This window comes from Doryrhamphus excisus, chromosome 20 (genome assembly GCF_030265055.1).
Source record: "Doryrhamphus excisus isolate RoL2022-K1 chromosome 20, RoL_Dexc_1.0, whole genome shotgun sequence".
Lineage (NCBI taxonomy): Eukaryota > Metazoa > Chordata > Actinopteri > Syngnathiformes > Syngnathidae > Doryrhamphus > Doryrhamphus excisus.
The window spans coordinates 7003340-7024340 of NC_080485.1; the positions used below are offsets into that span (position 1 = coordinate 7003340).

General features: G+C 42.7%; 1 protein-coding gene, 1 long non-coding RNA gene and 1 other non-coding gene across 4 annotated transcripts in view; all 3 read left to right on the plus strand.

Moving 5' to 3' along the window:
- arid4b (AT-rich interaction domain 4B) overlaps nt 1–14795 on the plus strand; it is a 50811-nt gene extending 36016 nt beyond the window's left edge. Inside the window, exons 10-24 of one of the 2 annotated variants that reach the window (XM_058058069.1) lie at nt 2566–2642; nt 2742–2890; nt 2976–3048; nt 4703–4797; nt 4928–5025; nt 5175–5373; nt 6180–6412; nt 8436–8618; nt 9512–9596; nt 9680–9893; nt 10010–11224; nt 11506–11616; nt 11727–11951; nt 12095–12241; nt 12650–14795. In XM_058058069.1, the coding sequence (XP_057914052.1) occupies nt 2566–2642; nt 2742–2890; nt 2976–3048; nt 4703–4797; nt 4928–5025; nt 5175–5373; nt 6180–6412; nt 8436–8618; nt 9512–9596; nt 9680–9893; nt 10010–11224; nt 11506–11616; nt 11727–11951; nt 12095–12241; nt 12650–12798 (3253 nt within the window). In that variant the 3' untranslated portion in view covers nt 12799–14795. The remainder of the gene's footprint in view (nt 1–2565; nt 2643–2741; nt 2891–2975; nt 3049–4702; nt 4798–4927; nt 5026–5174; nt 5374–6179; nt 6413–8435; nt 8619–9511; nt 9597–9679; nt 9894–10009; nt 11225–11505; nt 11617–11726; nt 11952–12094; nt 12242–12649) is intronic. The other variant, XM_058058070.1, reaches the window with a different exon arrangement.
- A 226-nt stretch (nt 14796–15021) lies between these two features.
- Nucleotides 15022–18187, plus strand: LOC131108040 (uncharacterized). The gene is made up of 4 exons (XR_009120389.1): nt 15022–15133; nt 16175–16219; nt 16291–16400; nt 16485–18187. It is a non-coding gene; the product is annotated as an uncharacterized LOC131108040 (long non-coding RNA).
- Nucleotides 16268–16398, plus strand: LOC131108322 (small nucleolar RNA SNORA14). The gene has a single exon (XR_009120446.1). It is a non-coding gene; the product is annotated as a small nucleolar RNA SNORA14 (small nucleolar RNA).
- Nucleotides 18188–21001: the final 2814 nt, after the last annotated feature.

Sequence of the window (21001 nt, forward strand, 5' to 3'; positions counted from 1 at the left end):
CGTTGTTTTTTTTTTTTGTTTTTTTTTGGAAAACCTGATGCGGCCCAGTCTCACCCAGACCTGAGCTCCAGTGGCCCCCAAGTAAATTGAGTTTGTGACCCCTGATCTAGAGGCTTTTGCCTTTCATATAAGCTATTTTTGACTCCGAATGAGCAACTAAAAGTGAAGTTATCACCTATTGTTCCCACAGCTTGTATAAGTGATAAGACTTTTGTTAGGCACTGTACCTCCCCCTTAAGTCAGCAGTCTGCAATATATCTCCTGTGTAAGTCACCAGCAAATAATTACAGCACACAAAGTGTGAAAAGACCTCTTATCGTGTCTTGTGGTTAATGGTCAGGTGAAGGGTACTGTCGATTCGAGGGAAGATAAATCTCAGATGAAATGCAGGTCATATTCTTCTCAGATATTGTTACCACGACTACTGACTGTCGCAATTTGAATTTACCCTCAGAAATCAATGCCGTGTATCAAGGGCTGGATTCCAGAAATAATAATGTGTGAAGATGGAAAATCTATGTGGGTATTAATGAGATTTTCAAGGGTTGTTTCCTTTTCAATCTGCTTGCTTTTATGTGGAAGGAATAACAAGATGAAAGGGGTGGTTGTGACTGTTTCTCATTATTAATACCGAGTACAAGTTTGTGCTGTCAGGCACATGTCTTTGTGTTGTCATATTTACATCACTATTCGTGTTCGGCTTTTAAGTCCTCATTGGTTCTTTGGTGTGCATTTTTTTTTTGTTAATTAGATATCGCATCCAAAAAATTGTGTCATAAATCAATGTTTTCACACATGCACACACAGTTTGAGATAATTTGTGATCACCCTTTGATGCGACTTTCAGAAACAATGGCCGTAGAACATATTTTAGGGAAGGCAAGGTCACACATCCAGAGGGCAAACAAGGGTTATTCTTAGTTGGACAGCTGTGGTTAACATAGCAACAGTGGAAAGTTCTACAGCTTGCAAAGTACACAAACTGGCTATTGACCTGGATTCACAATTATTTATCATTTGTTGTAAATTACTGTCACTTTATTGCAAAGTACTGCAAGTTTATTAAAATCACAATTTGTATTGGAGTGCAACTGTAGTTTTATATGTAGTACCGTAAAATCCGTACTGTTTAGTACACAGAAATATAAATCACACCCGCTAAGTTTTAAAGAGAAAAGAAGATTGCTACATTTATAGGTTCCACCCGTAGTTTGCATTTGCTTTTCAAAGAGTTTGTGTAAGACGATGGCTTAAACCAGGGGTCTCAAACACGCGGTTTGAGGCCCACGCCTTGATATGAAAGTTTAATGTTGGTGCGGCCCACGCAAGTTTGATATGGATGCTGTATGGTATCCAGAAAAAATTATTACGTTTGATGAATGTTCATGTTAAAGGTTAAATAACTGTTAATAGTTATCCTCCCTATCCGTGTGGAAGTGGTAAGTTTTTGGCTTTTTAAGTTGAAAGGAAATAACTTGAAGGCTACTGTTTAGATCGCTAGCTCTCTAGTTTGCAAGTTAGCATGTGTCTCAAGACCCTGCAGTTGCGCAATATGTTGTAAATAAAAAGAGTATAAATGTGACTATAGTCGTGTTTTGTCATGTCTACAGGGCTCTAATAATGCTTTGTTCATTTTAATCTGAAAAAAATAATTTGTCTACCCACCAACTATATGTGGTTTCTTAAGTTTTTATTATTTGCCGGTTTATTATTATTATTATATTTATTTATTACTGATTCATTGATTTTCTTTATTCTTGATTTGTTTCTTTATTTTTCATCTTATTTTGTGTAGAAAAATAAAAAGTAAGATATTTGAGAACAGTGGAATGTTTTATCAGATTTTTTCTTGTAGAAAATTGGAACCAAAGTGAAGTTTTTAAAAAAATTTTGTTTTTAATAAATGGTTGGGGTTTTTTTTGAAAACCTGATGCGGCCCAGTCTCACCCAGACCCGAGCTCCAGTGGCCCCCAAGTAAATTGAGTTTGAGACCCCTGGCTTAAACAAAAGCCTACCAAAAAAGTAATTCATCGTAATCTTCATCTTCCTGCCAGTGTTGGAATTGAACAGCCTCGTAATGTCCGTCTGGCTCTCTCTTTCGTTGTCGTTCCCAGTTAGCAATTTTGCCTGGACTTAAATTAGCCCTTGAGCTAGTCCTGTCCATCACGCAGTCGTCCAGCCTTCGGTCTAGCTCCACGCTGTCACGATCCATTGGCGGACTCAAGCCAAAGTTTCTAATCGATCGCCTTTAACTTGAAAGCTGCTTCATGTGTATTCCATGATGAGGGTCTGTGTATGAAATGTAGAATGGCTATTGTGAAGTATATTAGATGTCATAAGATGTCATTAGAACGTGAGCATACATTAGCTGCATCACTATGTAAGCTGCATGGTTCAAAGCGTGAGGAAAAAAAGTAGCGGTTTACACACCGGAAATTACAGTACATCTATTATTATTATTATTATTATTATTATTATTATTATTATTATTATTATTATTATTATTATCTCACTCCGCGAAAAGCTACCTGTAAGTCTGCTAATCGGCATCACTTTGTTTTGCAGTTACATGGTGCTGCGGAAGGATGTTCAAGAGATCGATGCAGATTGTCCCCCAAAAGCGGATGCAGGGCTCAAGCCAGGTGAGTTCAGTACACTTTAAACCGGGGTGGGCAGCCTGTGGCTCCCTTCATAGTCGTCTATCATCTTTAACCCCCCCCATGTGTTTGTGTGTTAAACAGCACTGGATGCAGCCTTGGAGTTCCAGCAGCAGTTGGTCATTCCCAACACCTGGAAGACTGAAGTGAAAGAGGAAAGCTCTAGCAGCGAGGTGGATGATGACGAAGAAGAGGAGGAGCAGGAAGAAGATGCGAATGGCGAAGAAGAGGAGGTGAACACTGAGTCTTGGTCACGCTTGTTTCTCCACAAACTTCAAGCGAAATCAGCCTCAAACTGCCTTGTACTCCTGACGACAGGAGGAAGTGGAGCCCTACCCGGAGGAGAGGGAGAACTTTCTGCAGCAGCTCTACAAGTTCATGGAAGACAGAAGTGAGTTTAGACAAATGTAACAATTAGTGGTTACTTAATGAGCTTTTTCACACCGATCTCCCTGGTATGGTGAAACAGGAAATGGAAGGACAGACACAATTAGCAGGCTATTAACTAAAAAAAAAAAAAAAAGAACTGAAACTTTGTGGTGCGTGAGCAAATTGGTTGCATTGGATGAGGATCTAGATTAATGTGTTGATATTTATAGGTTATCACATGGTTTGTCTGGTATCAGGCCAGGTATCATGCCCCCAAGTGCGGTCTCGGGCTGATACTGGCACGCGGAGGCATGATACTGGGCCTGATACCAGACAAACCATGTGATGATCTTATTATCACATACTATTTAATCATGAGTATACAGTATACCTCGGATATATCGGATTCAATTGTTCCCACTGGTTTTGTCCGATATAAGCAAAATCCGTTATATGCGTATACCGGAAAATGTCCGTTTTACGCATATATCGGATTTATATCCGGTACATGCGTAAATTGGATTTTATCCGTTATAAAAAGGCACTTCCTTGACTATGTTTCCAATGTACCTGGACGCGCAGGCAACGGCGAATCGGAGCGCCACGATGCGGCCATCCGATATATGTGAGGAAAATTTAATGGAAATGCATTGGAACGGGAGTGGAGATTTTGTCCGAAATAGGCGAAATCTGTTATAAACAATCCGATATATGCAATGAATGTTTATTGGAAATGCATTACAGAAAAATCGGTTCTTTTTTATCTGTCCGTTGTGAGCGAATTTCCGATATATCCGAGTCCGATATATCCGAGGTTTACTGGACTATTTAATCAAAAGACCATTTTGACCAATTTGTTTCCAGAAAATGTTCAGTTTATTACATGTATTATATCTAAACAGTGTAAACACAATAATTGCAAAAATATTTCAACAATAATTATTTTATCAACAATCTGACGTGTTGACAGAGCACAGACTGCAGCAAAACAAACGCTATGTGTTCACGCTCGTGCGCTGTTCTCTGATTGGTTGTTTCACGGGCACGATACCAGAGCAGCGCGCTCTGAGTGGACAGCTCCGGGGGCTGATACTGGACATGGTTAAACTCTATATTTTATCAGTATCACTGCCCTGGGCTTTGACACAGTATCATTTCGGCCTTTTCCCGTATCATTCATGGGCGCTTTCTAGGGTACAGGGCCAATTAATACTGTAGTATTAAGTAGTGATAAAGGAATTTATTATTACTTTTTGGGTCACTGTGGTCCTACAATCCTCCATGAACCAGGAAGTAGCCTGCTAAGTAACAGACAGACAAAGACACGCAAATATACTTTAAAAATGGTGTAAATATAAATCCAATCTGTTCCAGACACCCAAAAATGTGAACTTGTTTTTTCCTTTTTTGAATAATTATAGTGTTAATACAGAAATCAATGTAAAACCATTACAAATGACAGATGAATATTGTTTATGTGGACTTCTCATACATCCTGGCAAGATTTAATTTGATTGTGTTTCTCGCCTTTTTTATCAAATTGGTGGCCCCATGGCGGGTTATTTAGCAATGGCACTGAATTAAATATGCACCAATGGAGAGACTGTACTTAAATGATTATATTTTACTTTGGTGGTTGGTCATAACTTTATTTACACTCTCAATCTGCTCCAAAGGAACGCCCATCAACAAGCGGCCTGTTCTGGGCTACAAGAACCTCAACCTGTTCAAGCTCTACAGACTGGTGAACAAACTGGGAGGCTTTGACAATGTGAGTACTACTATGGCACAGCAGTGACTTTTTATTATAGTCGGACTTGGTCATGGCTCTCCAGTGGACTGTGTGCTAACCCCCCAAACCCCCCCCCCCCCCCCCCCCCCACTCTCTCCTGTTTGGGCAGATTGAAAGTGGCTCCGTTTGGAAGCAAGTCTATCAGGACCTCGGAATCCCTGTGCTCAACTCAGCTGCTGGCTACAATGTCAAATGTGCTTACCGCAAGTATGTACAAATGCCGCATCCATCGGGGCTCTTCAGGGCAAATGTTTCTTGTTTGTAAACTGCTCTGTACCCAATGAGTCAAGCTGGTTTTTAGGACAATGTTTTTTTTTTTTTTTTTTCCATGTGACAAAAATTGTGCTTTCATGCAGGTACCTTTATGGCTTTGAGGAATACTGCACTTCCACAGCCATCACCTTCAAAATGGACCTCCCTTTGAAGCAGACCGCCAAGGGAGAGTTGAAGTCAGAGGGTGAGGGCGGAAGCCCAGCAGCCACGTCACCCACCCCAGAGGAACAGAAGGACCATAGGAATGGAGAAACAATCAACACACAGTCTGTAGTCTGCAAGGTGAATTCATATTTTGCCGTGCTTTTCGTAATGCGATATTTCCTTTAATATGTAATCTTTCACTCTGTCAAGTGGTGGAATTGGATACTTCCCCTTGTAGACCGCTTCTATTTAATTACGGAATATATGCATGATGCAAGCAACACTTCCTGAACTTCACATTTAATGCCTGTATCATAATTGCTAAATGTAACAACCATGCTGCTAAATTGTCAACAAAGATCTCCTCTTTGTATGAGGTATGTTATGAAGCGGAGTTATGGTCCCTATGTTATGCCTTCATGTCGTACACATGCTCTGTATAGAGCGGAGGGAGTCACTTGCTGTGGCCGCCATGGTGCACTGTAGTCGGACATCTGCACGGAGCAGACCCGAGCTATCATTATTAACGTCGATGATGTTTAATGGTAACGGTTATTAGTGCATTGAAGTCCGAACATCCACGTATTTTGATCTGATACTTATCGTAACTTGGATCGTTAGTAGAATTAGTACAGCTTCTTCCTGGATATTAACACATGTGACAGATGTTAATATGGCTGACGTGGGGAACATCAAGGTAGGTTGGACTGCAGTGTTTAAAGCATGTGTGCATCCACTAGAGCCTAGCACACGGCCACTTCCATACTATATATTATTATACGTAGTAGTGACGCCATAGTTCAATCTGGCTTATGGCTGCCCTGTTTTCTCCAAACGAGAAGTCTCTTCATGTTTAAATCTCACAAGATCTCGTGACACCCCTGATAAATACGCACATTTTGTTTGACAAATCATTTTATATTAAAAGCATCCCTCTCCCTCAGGAGGAGAAACCCGAGTTGGCGCAAAACAAAAGTGAGTCTTCAAAAGCTGAGGGAAAGGACAGCATTGGAGATAACAATGATGACAATGAGGAGGAGGAGGAGGAGGAGGAGGAGGAGGAAGACAACACCCCACCCTCGGGAGACGCAGATGAAGGCTCCTCGACGTCTCGCCTGGGAAGCGAGAGCATCAAACAGGAGCATGATGAGGAGCGAGAAAGCAAGGACAACTCTGGGTAGGTGATTTGTAGGGACGACTCCTCCACCGTGGCACAATGGTGCAAACACATCAAGGGCGGAATGGCGTCACTGTGCAATTATCCGTCTCCAGGAATATTAGCAGGATGCTGTTAAGGAACCATTGTCTTTGCTTGGTGGCAGCATCCACCCGGACATTAATAGCACTAATTCCCACTATACTCCCATTGCTCCTGGATGCGAGAGAGGAAGGGTTCCCTCTCTTTGCCTAACTACGCTTTTACCCACTGCGCTGTTATTATTACTCATGGCTTAGTCAGCATCAGCTGGCAAAGCCTGACTGCTACCTTTTCACCTGGCATGTCACACTGTCCTCACTCTCTGTCCTTATCACTCACTCTTTTACACTGTCTCTCTCTAGCCTCACCCTGTCAGTGCACACAACAAGGCCTCTTGACTTCCACCCTGCCCTTATATTGACAAAGCGACTTGTCCACTTGTCCTCTCTTCTCTCACTCTAGCTCCTTCTTGGCTTTTTTTTTTGTGTTCAGCTTTATCAAATGTTCCGTGTGAGTGTGCGTGTGAGTGTGATTGTTGTTGCTGACGCATTAGACGACTAGACGTCTACAAGGCAGTAACCTTTTAGAGGCAAGATTAACTCTGCGTGTGGACAAATGTTAGCGTTTGGTTGTTAAAACGTGCCTGTGAGGGTGTCTTTTAAGTCGCTTCGCGATGGGGAGAGAAGCAGCGTCTAATTTGTGGCTGTTTACTTGAGGTCTGGTGGGTGTTTGTTCAATTTGTACTTGTGACGAGGCTGAACTGTTGTAAATGAACTGCCTATGTGGTGCCGTAGTGCAGTACTTAATGCTGGATGACTCCAGAATAGGATGCCATCATGTTCTCATCCATAGTTGTGCTGACTTGTTGGTCCTTTAATCTGAAAATAAAAAAGTTGTGTTCATCCTTAAAAAAATCAGCTAGGCATAGATAGAGACATAGAGACACCCAAAAGTGACATAGTCAGTAACATATTGTGAAATAAGAATATATCGTTAATATACTATATTATAGTAGCCGATTTCTCACAGTAAAACTGTTGGTTTGTTACTGTAATTTTATTTTCTCATTTTGGTATAACTCTCTACACGTATATATTTATTATTGGACATCACCATGCTCACTTCTGACAACACGGGGAAATTTGATTCTATTTCTATAATTTTTAATTTTTATAAAGTTTATCCAAATTAATTTGTTTAATTGATATTGACATTAATTGACCCATTGACTGTTTTACAGTCTAATTCACTGGTATCATTCATTAATTAGATTTCATTTTGGGTAAATATTCCCAATAATCAAGATGTTATTGGAACCAGTGTTCTTAGTAGATGTTATTTTTATCCTGCATTTGTTGTTTCAGTATTTTGAGTATTATCTGCTTCTTTGGTTGTCCTGTGTGGACTACTGCACGGATAATGTCATTGTCCTGATTATGCCATGTTGGACGTTGGAGTTTCTAGTAGGGATCCCCTGCTCTGAGCTGCTGTTTATGGTAGCAAAGACAATTGAAGATCGTAGTTGTGCTTCAGGTTGCTGTGTTGCCTGCCAAGTCGTGCTTTGCTGTGCTAACATGCCCCCTGTGACTCTGGAGCCCCTGTGGCCCCTGAGCTTTAGCCACTTAACCGGCACTCCCCCCTGCACTGCCAGTAGACCCTCCAGCTTTGACGTCTCCTGACTGTTTCTCACTGGCTCCTCCTTGTGGCTGTTTTGCTCTCTACAGCGTGTGAATGATAATCCCAAGCGAGCTTTATGCATGTAGGGCTGGAGAGATAGTATAGTAATAAGTATTCTATTTATGCAATACCTCAAGTGCTGTGGTTTGTAAGGCTTTCGCTGTATTATTCGGGTTGCTGTAGACGACAGTCAGGGATGGGAATGTTGCAGAGATCTTGAGAGGCTATGCATTAGAATGTAGTACGGCAGGGTGGGCGTGTGGGGTTCTGTAGTGTTCTGTGGAGCAGACTAGGGACAGGAAGTGCTGAACTGTTTTTCTTGCAGGGATGACAACAGTCAGGAGGGGGAGGAAGGGGAGGAGTTTGAGTGTTACCCCCCGGGGATGAAGGTGCAGGTGAGGTATGGGCGAGGCCGCAGTCTGAAGACGTACGAGGCCACTGTGAAAGAGGCAGACGTGGAGGGGGGAGAGGTGCTCTACCTGGTGCACTACTGTGGCTGGAACGTCAGGTAAGACAGGACGTGGGGAGAATCACCTAACTTCTGTATTCACCCTAAAGACAAATCACATCTTAACCTTCAAATTGGCCAGTGGGATCACCATTTTCATGGATATCCCTGACTTCCTCACAATTCTGCTTAATCAATCCGATCCAGTGTCTCGTTTTGAGTTTACTGGGCCCTCTTGTGGCAGAATTGGGCATGGGGTTGGTGTGGATTGTTTCTCAGCTTCTCTCTTAGCCAGTTGTGATTGAATCCCCTGTCTGTCCACCCCCCTCAGCTGTCTGTCTCTCAGCCAAATTTAGAGACACGCTGAAACTGCTATCTGTTTTGCCTGGATTGGCCATGCAGTTGTTGCAGTTATAATTCTTTTTAGAGCCTGCCATATTGAGATATACTAATATTTGAGAGGCCAAGCAAACTTCTGCTACACTCACCTCTACCTCTCCTCCCCGCCAGTGGGCTAGGCTTAATGTAGTGCCAAGTAGAGCATTAGGGCAACTAGCAAAAATTGCATTTCATTGTCTCATTGTTGTCGTGTGATCCCGTAGTACTCTCTCAAAGACAATGGGATTTTCTCTGCATTGTGTCTTGTGTGTGTGTGTGCGTGCGTGCGTGTGTGATATTGTGCAACTTTTCATTCTCCTCATATGACCCGCATAGCACCCTCTGTTGTGTTGGTTGTGGTGGTTGGTGTAAATATGTTTCTCTAAGGCTTTATCTTTAACACCATGGGACTTATTCCTTTGCTATAGAGGCTTATTGTATCACAGCAATGTGTTGGGCCAGACAGCGGAGGTGGCCGTGTGGTGTGTGGCGGCGTGAGGAGAATTTATTGAGCTCCTCTCTTATTGCGCTGATTGATGAAAAACTGTCTTTTGTCTTTGCATTTGCTTTTTTAGATATGATGAATGGATCAAAGCAGACAAGATTGTTCGCCCTGCCAATAAGAATGTACCAAAAATAAAGCACCGCAAAAAAATAAAGGTACAACTCTTGACAGGTTTTTGGCTTTTTGCCCTCATGGTTCATGATGAGGGAGATCACTGACTTGTCTTTAATTCTCTTAGAACAAAGCTGAGAGGGAGCGAGACAGGCTGGAGAGTCTCGATGACAAAGATGTCCTTGATCCTTCACCCAACAGTAACCGCGCGCCTCGATCCAAGTGTGACTTGAGTCAGGACGTATTTTCCAAGTTGGACCAGGGTGTGGAGGACCAAGGGACTCCGCAGCAGTCTCCTGTCAAGTCTATTGAAATCACTTCTATACTCAATGGCCTGCAAGGTAGCAACAGTCTCAAACGTCTCAAATGTCTCAAACATCTAGTTCTGCTGCACACTTGATGAGGTTGTCACTCCCATCACGTTTATGATGAAACTAACTTTTCATCTTTGCTTCAGCCTCTGAGCTGTCCACAGATGAAAGTGAGCATGAGGATGAGGAGGAGCATAACCGAGAGGACCACCCCACTTGCGGAGACAAAAAGGGCACGTCAGAGCTTCAAAAACCCTCAGAACGGAAAGAGAGTGACACATCACCTGATGGATCCAAACCTGCAGTTTCAGAGAAGAACCAGGAGATAATCAGTGCAGAAGCGGTGAAGCGCAAAAGCCCGCCTGATTTGATGGTGGAGGCAAACACCAGGAAGAGGAAATCCGAAGGTGCAGCAGAGAGGCCCCCCAAAAACCAGTCCAAAGCTAAGAGGACCACAAGAAGTGCAGACTGGCTGCCTGGAGGCTCTTCCAGGAAGCTGGAGGAAAGGAGCAGTGGTGCCATGGAGGAGAGAACCGGTGCCTCGTCTAGCACCAGTTCCGATGAGGAGGGTGCAGCACATTCTGGGCCCCAGGCTGAGGAGAGTGAACGAAGTCGCCCTAAAACCAAAGGTTCCCCTTCCAAAAAGTACAACGGGACTAAGGAGAAGAGCAAATCCAGTAGACAAGCTGGGTTCTGGGACATTCCTGAAAAGAAGTCCAAGGTGTCCGGAAATGGAGAAGAGAAGCCGGCCGTGCGCTCCAAAGGCCAAAAGGACGTGTGGTCCAGCATTCAAGCGCAATGGCCTAAAAAGACTCTAAAGGAGTTATTCTCCGATTCAGACACAGAAGCTGCTAACTCTCCTCCTCCACCCGTACCTTCATGCCTGGATGACACAAGTGTTGAACAGGATGCAGGACCTGACGACGACATCTCGGAGGAGCAGATGGATAATGACAAACTACAAGAGTTCCCCAGTAGTGGTAGCAATTCTGTACTCAACACACCACCCACCACACCAGAGTCCCCCTCAGGAGGAGGCAGTACGGTGGAAGACTCTGGTCAAGCACAGCCTCCCTCTCCACAGGCGCCTCCCACACCTCCTGGCCTGCCTCCAGAGTCGGGTTCTGGCCGTCTCTTGCCAGGATTGGTGCAGGAGGAAGTGGCGGGCGGGCGCAGCGAGACCGACAGCAGCACAGTGGAAGTGGAGAGTCTTGGTGGGGAGCTGCCGGACCTTCCCCAGGATGAAGGGGCGGGCTCCCCACCAAAGGTGTTTGAGGCCACGCTGTCCTCTAACAGCAGCAGCAACTGCAGTCTGGAGTTGAGCAGCGGCAGCCAGCAGGAGAGCGAGCAGAAGTCCAAAGGTACAAGCTGCAAATGTACTTTTTTTTTTTTTTAAATCGAACTTTTTATACCTGACTGCTGTGCCCCGCCCTACTTTTACTCATGTTTTAACTGTGTATAAACGAATGAATGTTGTATTTTAACGTATCTTTTACTCTGTTTACTTGTTTTTATTCAACTGAGTATTTTGAAAAGCGCATGCAAATAAAATTTAGTATTATTTTTCATTGATCATCAAGCTCAAGCTTCAATGCTAAATAGTCTGAAGATGTCCTCCATATTTAATTTCATCCACTTGTAGGGTCTGTGAGTCAGAAACGGCAGAAAGAATCACAGACTGGCGGTGTCTCAAAGAAACACAAGCCAAACCGTAAGAGCCTTGGTGTGCCTCCCAAAAAGAATAGGAAAACAGGTAAACACAACTTTAGCATGGGCTAGCTCACATGAAGTCCTTTTTTTATTTCTTATTCATCCACACATCCTGCCACATGGCGCCAAAATCAGACTCTTTGTGTCCTTCAGCCAACAGCAGTGACAGCGAGGACCAGTCTGTGGTTGAAGGCTCCGCCAAACCAGCCGCCCCGAAGAATGACGCAGCTGATGTCAAGGTTGCCATTTCGCACAAGTGTCACGGCCGTTCTCCCCCATCAAGCCATAAGTACCACAAGCAGGGTGATGCTGACCACTCGCAGCACCGGGAAAGCCACGGAAGATCGTCACGGGTCTACAAGTGGAGCTTCCAGATGTGTAAGTGTGGAATGGAAAAACTATATACTCCTTTGACATTGGAAAGATCAGGGCAAACCTTGTTTAGCACAATTTCATCTGCCCGTCTTATCTTCATGAGTTCTTTTGATGGTGCACTAATGAACTTCTTCAATCCCCACTAGCTGACCTGGAGAAGATGAACAGTCTAGAAAGGATCTCGTTCCTTCAGGAGAAGCTTCAGGACATCAGGAACCACTACCTCTCCCTCAAGTCTGAGGTGGCCTCCATCGACAGACGACGAAAGCGCATGAAGAAGAAGGAAAGGGAAAGTGAGTTCTTTCATTTTCATTCATTCATTCATTCATTCATTTTCTACCGCTTTTTCCTCACGAGGGCACATATAGACAAACAACCATTCACACTCACATTCATACCTATGGACAATTTGGAGTCACCAATTAACCTAGCATGTTTTTGGAATGTGGGAGGAAACCGGAGTACCCGGAGAAAACCCACACATGCACGGGGAGAACATGCAAATTCCACACAGAGATGGCCGAGGGTGGAATTGAACCCTGGTCTCCTATCTGTGAGGTCTGCGCGCTAACCACACGACCGCCGTGCCGCCCATTTTCATTCATTTATTTGGAATTCTTTCATTCACATTGACCCTTCTGGGAAATTCCGTTTTCCTTTTGAGGACACCAATTTCTCAACCAATCATCTCTGTTCCGCAGGCACCGTGGCCGCATCCTCTTCATCGTCGTCCTCATCACCGTCCTCGAGCTCACTGACAGCAGCAGTCATGCTGACACTGGCCGACCCGCCGGTGTCTTCATCCTCCTCCTCTTCACAGAACTCTGGGGTATCAGTGGAGTGCAGGTGACAGGACGTAGTAGCAAAGAGCCGCCGCACTAAGCACTTAACCAGCACCCTGGGGCCATCATCCCCATTCCCTTCCTGCAGGATGGACAAGTCAACCTACTACATACTGTAACGACTGGGGCACAACACCAGACAACGACAAAAAAAAAAAAAAACAAGCACTATTTTTTATTGACAACTGTTTTCTCGGCAAGCTAATGGCACTTAAGTGCACTTTTATGACGATTGCGTAGGGGGATGAAATTTGTCTAAAAGATACACGATTGTCTTTTGTGCTCTACTTAATTCTAATTGAACATTTATAAGAATTGTTTTTGCAAGCAATAACTGTTTCAATTTGATATGAAATGCATCGGTTAGGGGTGTTTTCCTTTCCATCGACTCCCTCCTGTCCTCTGTCCTCATAGCTCTACATGGCACTGCCTGAGCTTGCTGTCTTAATTATGAGGAATTAAGAGGAACACTGCCACATTGGCATTAAGGGCATATTAAATGTTTTAACTTAACCATGTTCCCTCTCCACCGTCATCATACATGTTAAAAAAACAACAACAAAAACTAAATTGGTTGACAATGCTCATTTTCCACAGCCATGCACAGGTTTGCATTGAGTCTTAGCGGTGGACATGTAGATAGCTTTTTAGCCATCTACGGTCCACATGTAGCCACAGTGGTTGGATCATGGAATGATACTGTAGTGCCTTTTTGTTCTCTTCCCTGTGGCACTTGGAGAAAGGACAGCACTTTTTTCCTGCTCCTCTTCTCAAATCAGAGGGTTGCCTGGAATTATATCCCTTATAAAAGACTTAAGAATGCTGTGTGTGTGTATGTGTGCGCGTGTGTGTGTGTGTGTGTGAAGAGCTGTGAATAATGAATACTGGTGGAATTTAACAGCATATGGTTATATTAAATGAAATGTAAACGGTAACACAGAACTATACTGGATCACCTGTAATCTACTACTGAATACTCATCCAGCTTGGGTATAAATCCGTGCAATGATGGTGAATGCAATGGTCGCATTACTTCACTTCACCTGCCTTTTTTAAAAAAAAAACTATCTGTGTATGTCCACATTGTTCACTAGTCAGTCTCGACTCATCTCCAACTGAATAATGAACTTGAAAATAGCCATAAGAGTTATTTACGGGCTCGATGAAGCTGAATTCTGCGTGTACAGTGTTGCAAACATGAAGTTACTGTACTTTGTTTTCATTGGAAAGAGGATCAATTATTCATATACTGCATCATGCCAACTGCCACACAAGGCTTCTTCTATTCACCCTTACCAAAAATCTTCTTTCTTTTCACGTACTATGACCAGAATAAAGGTAAAGCTATTGTAAATGTGCTTTTATATTATACAGTAATGTATATGGATGCATTTCGGATTACATCTCCAGTGTTTCCTTTGTGTAGAGCCCTATTCAATGATAACCCGAAGTTACATTTTGTTTAGCACTTGTATGTAAGTGTATGCTTTTGTTAGATTTGTATATTGAGAAGTGTTTTGAGTCGAGCTATTTAATATCTTGCACTGTTAATATTGTACTTTTCTGTACAGACAGTTTTATGCGTTTAACTGTAGTTTGGGTGTAAATATTGAGAGTTACAGCATGTTTGTTCTCCCTCTTGTCCCCATATATTTTTTCTCAAAAGAAAAACGCTTATTTTGTGACTCTTATCCATTTAAATAGTTTTTTTTCCTTTTGTTTTTTTCTTTAAAATGTCTTATTTTGCTTCAGTTTGTACTCAGTTCTGTTCTTCATTTGCTTGTTCTTGTAAGAGAATGGTGGTTTTGAATGAAGCATACCTAATTTCCAAACTGCATAGAAATTGGTCAGGGTCAGAGATTATGACAAAGGAGCTTGTTGAAATAGTATTTATTAGGCTCATCCAATGATGGTCATTGTGTAATTTATTGTAAAAATGCAAAGCAGAAGCGTCTGTTTGAAATAAATGCCATAGTTTGTGAAGTATCCAGATTGTCTGTTATTATAAATTCATTCATTCATTCATTCATTCATTTTCTACCGCTTTTCCTATATAAACAAAAGTTAAACATTTTTTAGTTTCTTTTATTTGGCCCACGTATTTTCCCCGCCCACCATACGCACTCGTAACCTTTTAATATCGTGTTATTTGGTTGGTCAGTGAATAAGGCCTATTTTTAACAGCCAACCAATCAGGTTTTACTTTCTTCCGGGCACGCATACGTCATCAGCCAATTAAAAAGCTTGGAATAGAACGTCGACGCTCCTCTTAACACGTTAGCTAGCTGTGCTGCTACCCGGTAAGATGCTAGCATTGGTCCTCCTCTTGCTTTGTTGAGAACGGTAAGCTTACGCTCTTTCATTACATATTTTGTCGTTTTAGACGAATCCTCACTTTACACCCAACTAAGATACGTTATTTGTTAGCTAGTTTGGCCTGTGTTGGTGAGCGGAACCACTTGGAGCGTGTTAGCTACCACACGGTAGACTGACCACGTGTTCAACCAATTCATTAGACCTCTTTTTTTCGTTATACCCAGGTACAAACGTTTATATTTGTTCCTTTTCATACACTCGAGCTAGTTTGGCCTGTGTTGAACAACCACGTCCTGGCCACCACACGGTAGACTGACCACATGTTCAACCAATTCATTAGTCATACAAAGGTATAAACGTTTGTTTATATTTATATATATCGTTTATATTTGTTCCATTTCATACACGTGAGCTAGTTTCTAGTTTGGCCTATGTTGAACAACCACGTGTTAGCCACCACACGGTAGACTGACCACATGTTCAACCAATTCATTAGTCATACACAGGTATAAATGTTTGTGTATATATAAACGTTTATATTTGTTCCATTTCAGACAAAGGTTGTGCAGGTTGAGTAATATAATTTCACTTTGCTGGTTTGTGTAGATAGTAACAGTCGTATAAAAATGCACCAGTGCTATTTTTTGGCTATATCATAAATGTAGCGACATTAAGTGATCGATACCACAGTGACCGATATGGGTAAACACTCAATTACACAGAAGTGATGGAAAAGCACCCAAAACACCATAAAATAAATGCAAGGTCCATCAAACTGGACCTGTTCTATAAGCTGACATTAGCTACATAAATTGGTTGCTCTTATATGTCAAACATTACGGCCAAGTGTTTGTGCTTTTTCATACCATATCTTTAAAAGTAAGATGGATGTCCCTCACGTCTGGCTTGTCTGTGAACTTTCAGTATTTTTTTTTTATAGTTTTTTAGTTGTGTAGGACTCTGAGCACAGTTTGCCCACCGTAGCATGAGTCCAAATATATGAACAGAAAAACTCTAGCACTTTATACCAAATGTCATGTGATTAAGGATTTATTTCTGTCCTCACAGGTTTGGTGCCCCCTACGTACTTGACTGCACACCGACATGGCTGATGTAAGCATCCCTCATGCTTAGCAATGTTCCGTCGTTTATTATTGCTCATTGCATCTTTAAAAACCCCCCAGTTGCCATATGTGGCCTCTGGCACAAGAAAAGGTGCAAGATCAATCTTAGAACATCCAAAACTGAGAGCCACTTGTCACGCTCCAGGTTATTTCACCTCTAAGACACAAGTGTGAGTGACTTATCTTTATTGATGCCTTGATAAATGCTGTATATGCTATTAATGACATGTAAATGTTGATCGTTTGTATTTCAGCAAGGCATCTCAAGGGGAGGACGACATGGGATGGACTGGTAAGTTGTACTGTGATTGGTAGGTAGGTAGGTAGAATATTGGTAGGGTTCGGCAGTTCCGATTCTTTGTTTCTATGCCAGTTCCTAATAATTCTTGATTCTGAAGGGTTAGGGTCTGCTAGATTAAGGGTCATAAAAGTTTGCATGGTTTAAATGAGGGCTCTAACCTGAATTCTTTTTGAATGAGATGTCTGAACTTCTCTGTGAATTTAACATGACTCCATGCCCAACCTCTAAACCTTGGTAATAATGAGCACAGAGGCTAAAGAATATTTGTTTGTAAATTATATGATTTATCAGAGTACAGATCATTGTCTTGGGATCAGTAGGTTGATATTAAATTCTGAGGGGATGTGGAAAATGTCTATTCATCAAAATTGGGTGTAGTACTTCAATGCAGCCAGTAGAGGTGCTGTGTATCTGCAGTCCAAATTTTAGCTACATGCTGGCAGACTTTTGTGGGAAAAAATGCATGCCTCTATGGTTTCTAAAACTGTATTTAAAATGTTATAGTAATCAAAACATATTGCCACCCCTGAAAATTGTCTTCAAGCATGTCTGTTTTTTGTTTACCCCAACATTTTAAAGATATATTTAAGGGGAAAAATCACATTAACACTGCCAACATTTATTTATTGTGCAGTTCCAAAAATAAAAGAATGTCCACATACAAGCGTCTCCTTGTGTCTTTCCGCCTATAGATGGCAGTAGCAACGCACACTAGAGCTGCTCTCTTTTTGGTGATGAAATATTCCTGGGGATTTCTTCCTAAAACTGCTGGAACAAGGAGGTCGATGTTACTCATCTAATTATACTCACTTGTCTCTACAGTGCGTTTTAAGCCAGCGGGGTAAAAATATGTATATGAATGGGGTCATTGTGTTTTCAGTGAAAGAGAGCGAGTCCACAGAGTGTCTTTTGGAAGCCAAATAGAGTGGTAATTATTTTCCTGTCCGTCTGCAGCTGTTTTTCTCTCCGCTCTCAGGCTTGACGTTGCCAGGAAACGAGAGAAGGCTACATTCTCTAGAATGAAAAATACACAACACCGCCCACAAAGTAGAGAGTGGATACTGTGTGCAAGATGTCCCACTTTCCATGAAGTCATGCATACGGTCTTGCAGAGTCATTGACTTGTGTGCATGTGCACAGGAAGTGATTTGTTGTTTGTGTCCTTGGGGCAGGGAAAATATGGTCTAGAAGAGTTGGAAATTACAACAGGAACCCCTTTTCTCTCTACTTGACACTTTGTAAACATTTACCACTTATCCTGTTGGCTTGAGAGAGCTGAAGGATACCCAGCTGGCACCGGCTGTGTCACAGAAGAAATACACCACTCACATTTCAGCAACCATTTCTATTGCTTTCTTAAAGGACAATACTGACAATGTGCAAGTGTGATATAACTAATAGTCTGTCAACTATTTGGATTTACTGTCATTGAATGAGACCAATTGCTATTTTCTTGAATCCTCTTGCATTATGAACTCACTAGTGGAATTTCGGAAATTATGTTAGTGAGTAAACCTGACTGGAATGGACTAAAGTAATTGAAAATGTACCTACCGCTTGCAGTTCATGCAAGACACTGTTTTATTGACAGCTCCTCCACAAAATAGGCAGCCCTCTTCACAGAAAGTTGTGTGCTGCAGTGAAATGTGTCCAAGCGGAAACAGTGGTTAGAATGAAGTAACATTCTGCACCACAGAGCCGCATTTGTCAATATTGCCTGCCACTGACTTGCTCTTCTCCTGCTTAAGGATTCCACACAGGTGCTCAATTGGGTTGAGGTCGGGGGGAGATGTACTTAGCAGCTCCATCACTTTCGGCTTCCTGAGCGAGGCGCTTTTGGCCTGTTTTGGAGAAGTTTCCTAATGGAAGTGGATGATGATCTCCAAGATCTAGCTAATGGCACAGCACTCATGCAGCCCCAACCCATGACGCTACCACCACGTTTGACTGTAGGCAAGACACAGTTAACTTTCTTGTACTTGGTACACTTTCACATGTACTAAATACTCAACAACGCACCACTTTTGTTTTTGCTCTCATCTTTAATGAGCTGAATTCCCAAGATCAAGAGACAAAGGGCTTGTTTCTCTTTAATATTGTATAATGAGAATGTTGATATGCCACACCCATTGTATCTTGGTAAAGGACAAGCATTCACTGGCATATTTGTGAACAATATTTCAGAGAAATAGGCCTTTTACATACATGGAAAAAGTTTTACCTCTAGGAGAAAACTCTCAAAAATGGGGGCTAAATGGTAGTATATTTTTGTGCAATGTATTTTCTTTCCGCTTGGGAAGATGTACACTTTAGTAATAATACGTGCAATGTGTGGAAAGTGTTATTTTAGAGTTACCGTGGAATCATAGTTGGTGTCCACCCCGGGTAGCAGGTCAAAATATTGCCTTTGTTTACATTCACTTTCCAGTGTCCAATATGTTACACACATTACCTGAGTCCAGCTGTGTTCTTAATGTTTTTATTGCTTACTAACAACATGGTAGCTACAACCAGAAGACAGCTGTGTCACCCATATATGATGTCATCAGCAGTTGACTCAAAAAGGTTAAAACTTTTTTTTAATAGTTTTCCAATAATGATGTTGCATGCATAAATAATTCTAAATGCATGTAAATGACTGAAAGGAGATTATGTATGCAGGATGTTAATCTGTACTTTCTTTTGCATATTTTGTCATATACAAATGTGCTTTCTATTATAGGCCATATAAGGTACACCCATATTTGCTAGTATGAGAAAGTTACTAAGGCCCCTTTTAAAATGTGAAGTATTTATATTAGTACTCATTTGACTGCAGGTGAGTCGTCACTGTTTTTACTGCGCATGTAACAATGATGCCTTCACTTTGGCATCTTTGAAGGTACGTTTCTGTGCCAGTTAAATAACAGCAGATGCTGCTTGTAATTATTAGCGGTGTTCATTCTGTAGCCGTGAGTGCATGAGTGCTGAATGAGTCAGCTCTTCGTGTTGACATAAGGGGAAAAAAAGGGTGAACGTGCAAGTCCCCTTTTGTACACTAGGGGGCACTGTTGCTCTGAGCACGACCTCCCAGCACAAGTCTGCCCCACTTTGCTGTATAAGTGAATGAGAGATGTGATCACGACAGCCCTAAAAGAAAACATCCTGTGCCTGACTTATAGCTATCATGTGCTCCGAATGCGTACGCATAATCTAGAATTTGTAATGTGAATGTGCGGTTTTTATACACATACCAGGAAGTAAACTGTCACCGAAGGTCATGTTAAAATCCCTATATTGGGTATGTGTGGCTTTCTCTAAAACTACCACTTCCACACATTTTTAAACGCTAGTGTCCACTATTAGTATTTGAGCCCTGCAAGCCGTGACTGGAAAATCCCGTCAACAAATGTCGGCAGTAATTACTGTTGCTCTGCTATTTGTCTGTGTGAATGTCAGGTCGTGATCCTTTGTGCCAAATGCCACGCATAGCTCAGATTGGGTATCTTGACAGGTGGGGATGACTGCTGGTGCTGCAGGAGCAGCTGTGTTTGGGAGTCGAGCGGCCAGAAATAGCTAGGCTTGTATGCGGTTGCCATGGCAGCTTCGGGTCCGGTCTGAGGGGCTTTCAAGGAGGCTATGTGTTGATCACGGAGCGGCCTCGCGGGTATGCGCCGTGGAGTGTTTTAACACCTGATGCCCAGAGTCACTCTGTCTGCGCCTCGTGGCTGATGTCATGCATGTGGAAGCCTCTGTGCGGCTTGTCAAATATACACAGTCATGGAGGGGAACGTTAGACGTGTGCGTGCGGTGCCAGCAGCTATAATAATAAACACGAGTAGAGCCCATTACCCAACACCTCTGTGTCATTCACCATGTGAGGAGGGGGGAAGAAGAAGAAGGCATGTCCTAAAAATAAAAGCGCCACTGTACGTGCTGAGAGTATTAACTTGCACACAGATGACCCATTTTCCGTCTCAAAGGGTCCACGGATGGGTGGAAAAAAAAGAGGGAGGGAAGGCCGCCGAGCCTATCACGTGAATCCAAAGCGGGCTACAAATCCTGGCGGATTTCTCTTCCCGCTAAAGCCTTGCTGTCGTGTTGTTTTTCCATCTCTCTGCTCTCATCAAAGCTATTCTGCAAGCCTTCCATTGCAGCTTTGTGGTTGCGGCCCAGCTTCTATTCAAACCCTCTTGTTTACGTTCCCCGTGGAGCTGCAGGGTGGGGACCGCGTGCACCCGACCCGCCTCTTCTTAAGCTCCATCCTGTCCCAACCTCCACCTTTTCTCCTCATCAACAGATCCCTGATAAGATTGAAATTCAATAGGCCGGCTGTGCCTGACAGGAGTGAATGCATCACATGACGTGTGAATTCCTGTTGACGCCGAGCGAGTCGCTCTGTCAGGCTGCCAAATGTGTGAGGAATGGAGGCAAAGAGGATAATGGAGGAGAAAAAAAAAACATGTAACATTTCCCGTCCTGTCAGAGCCG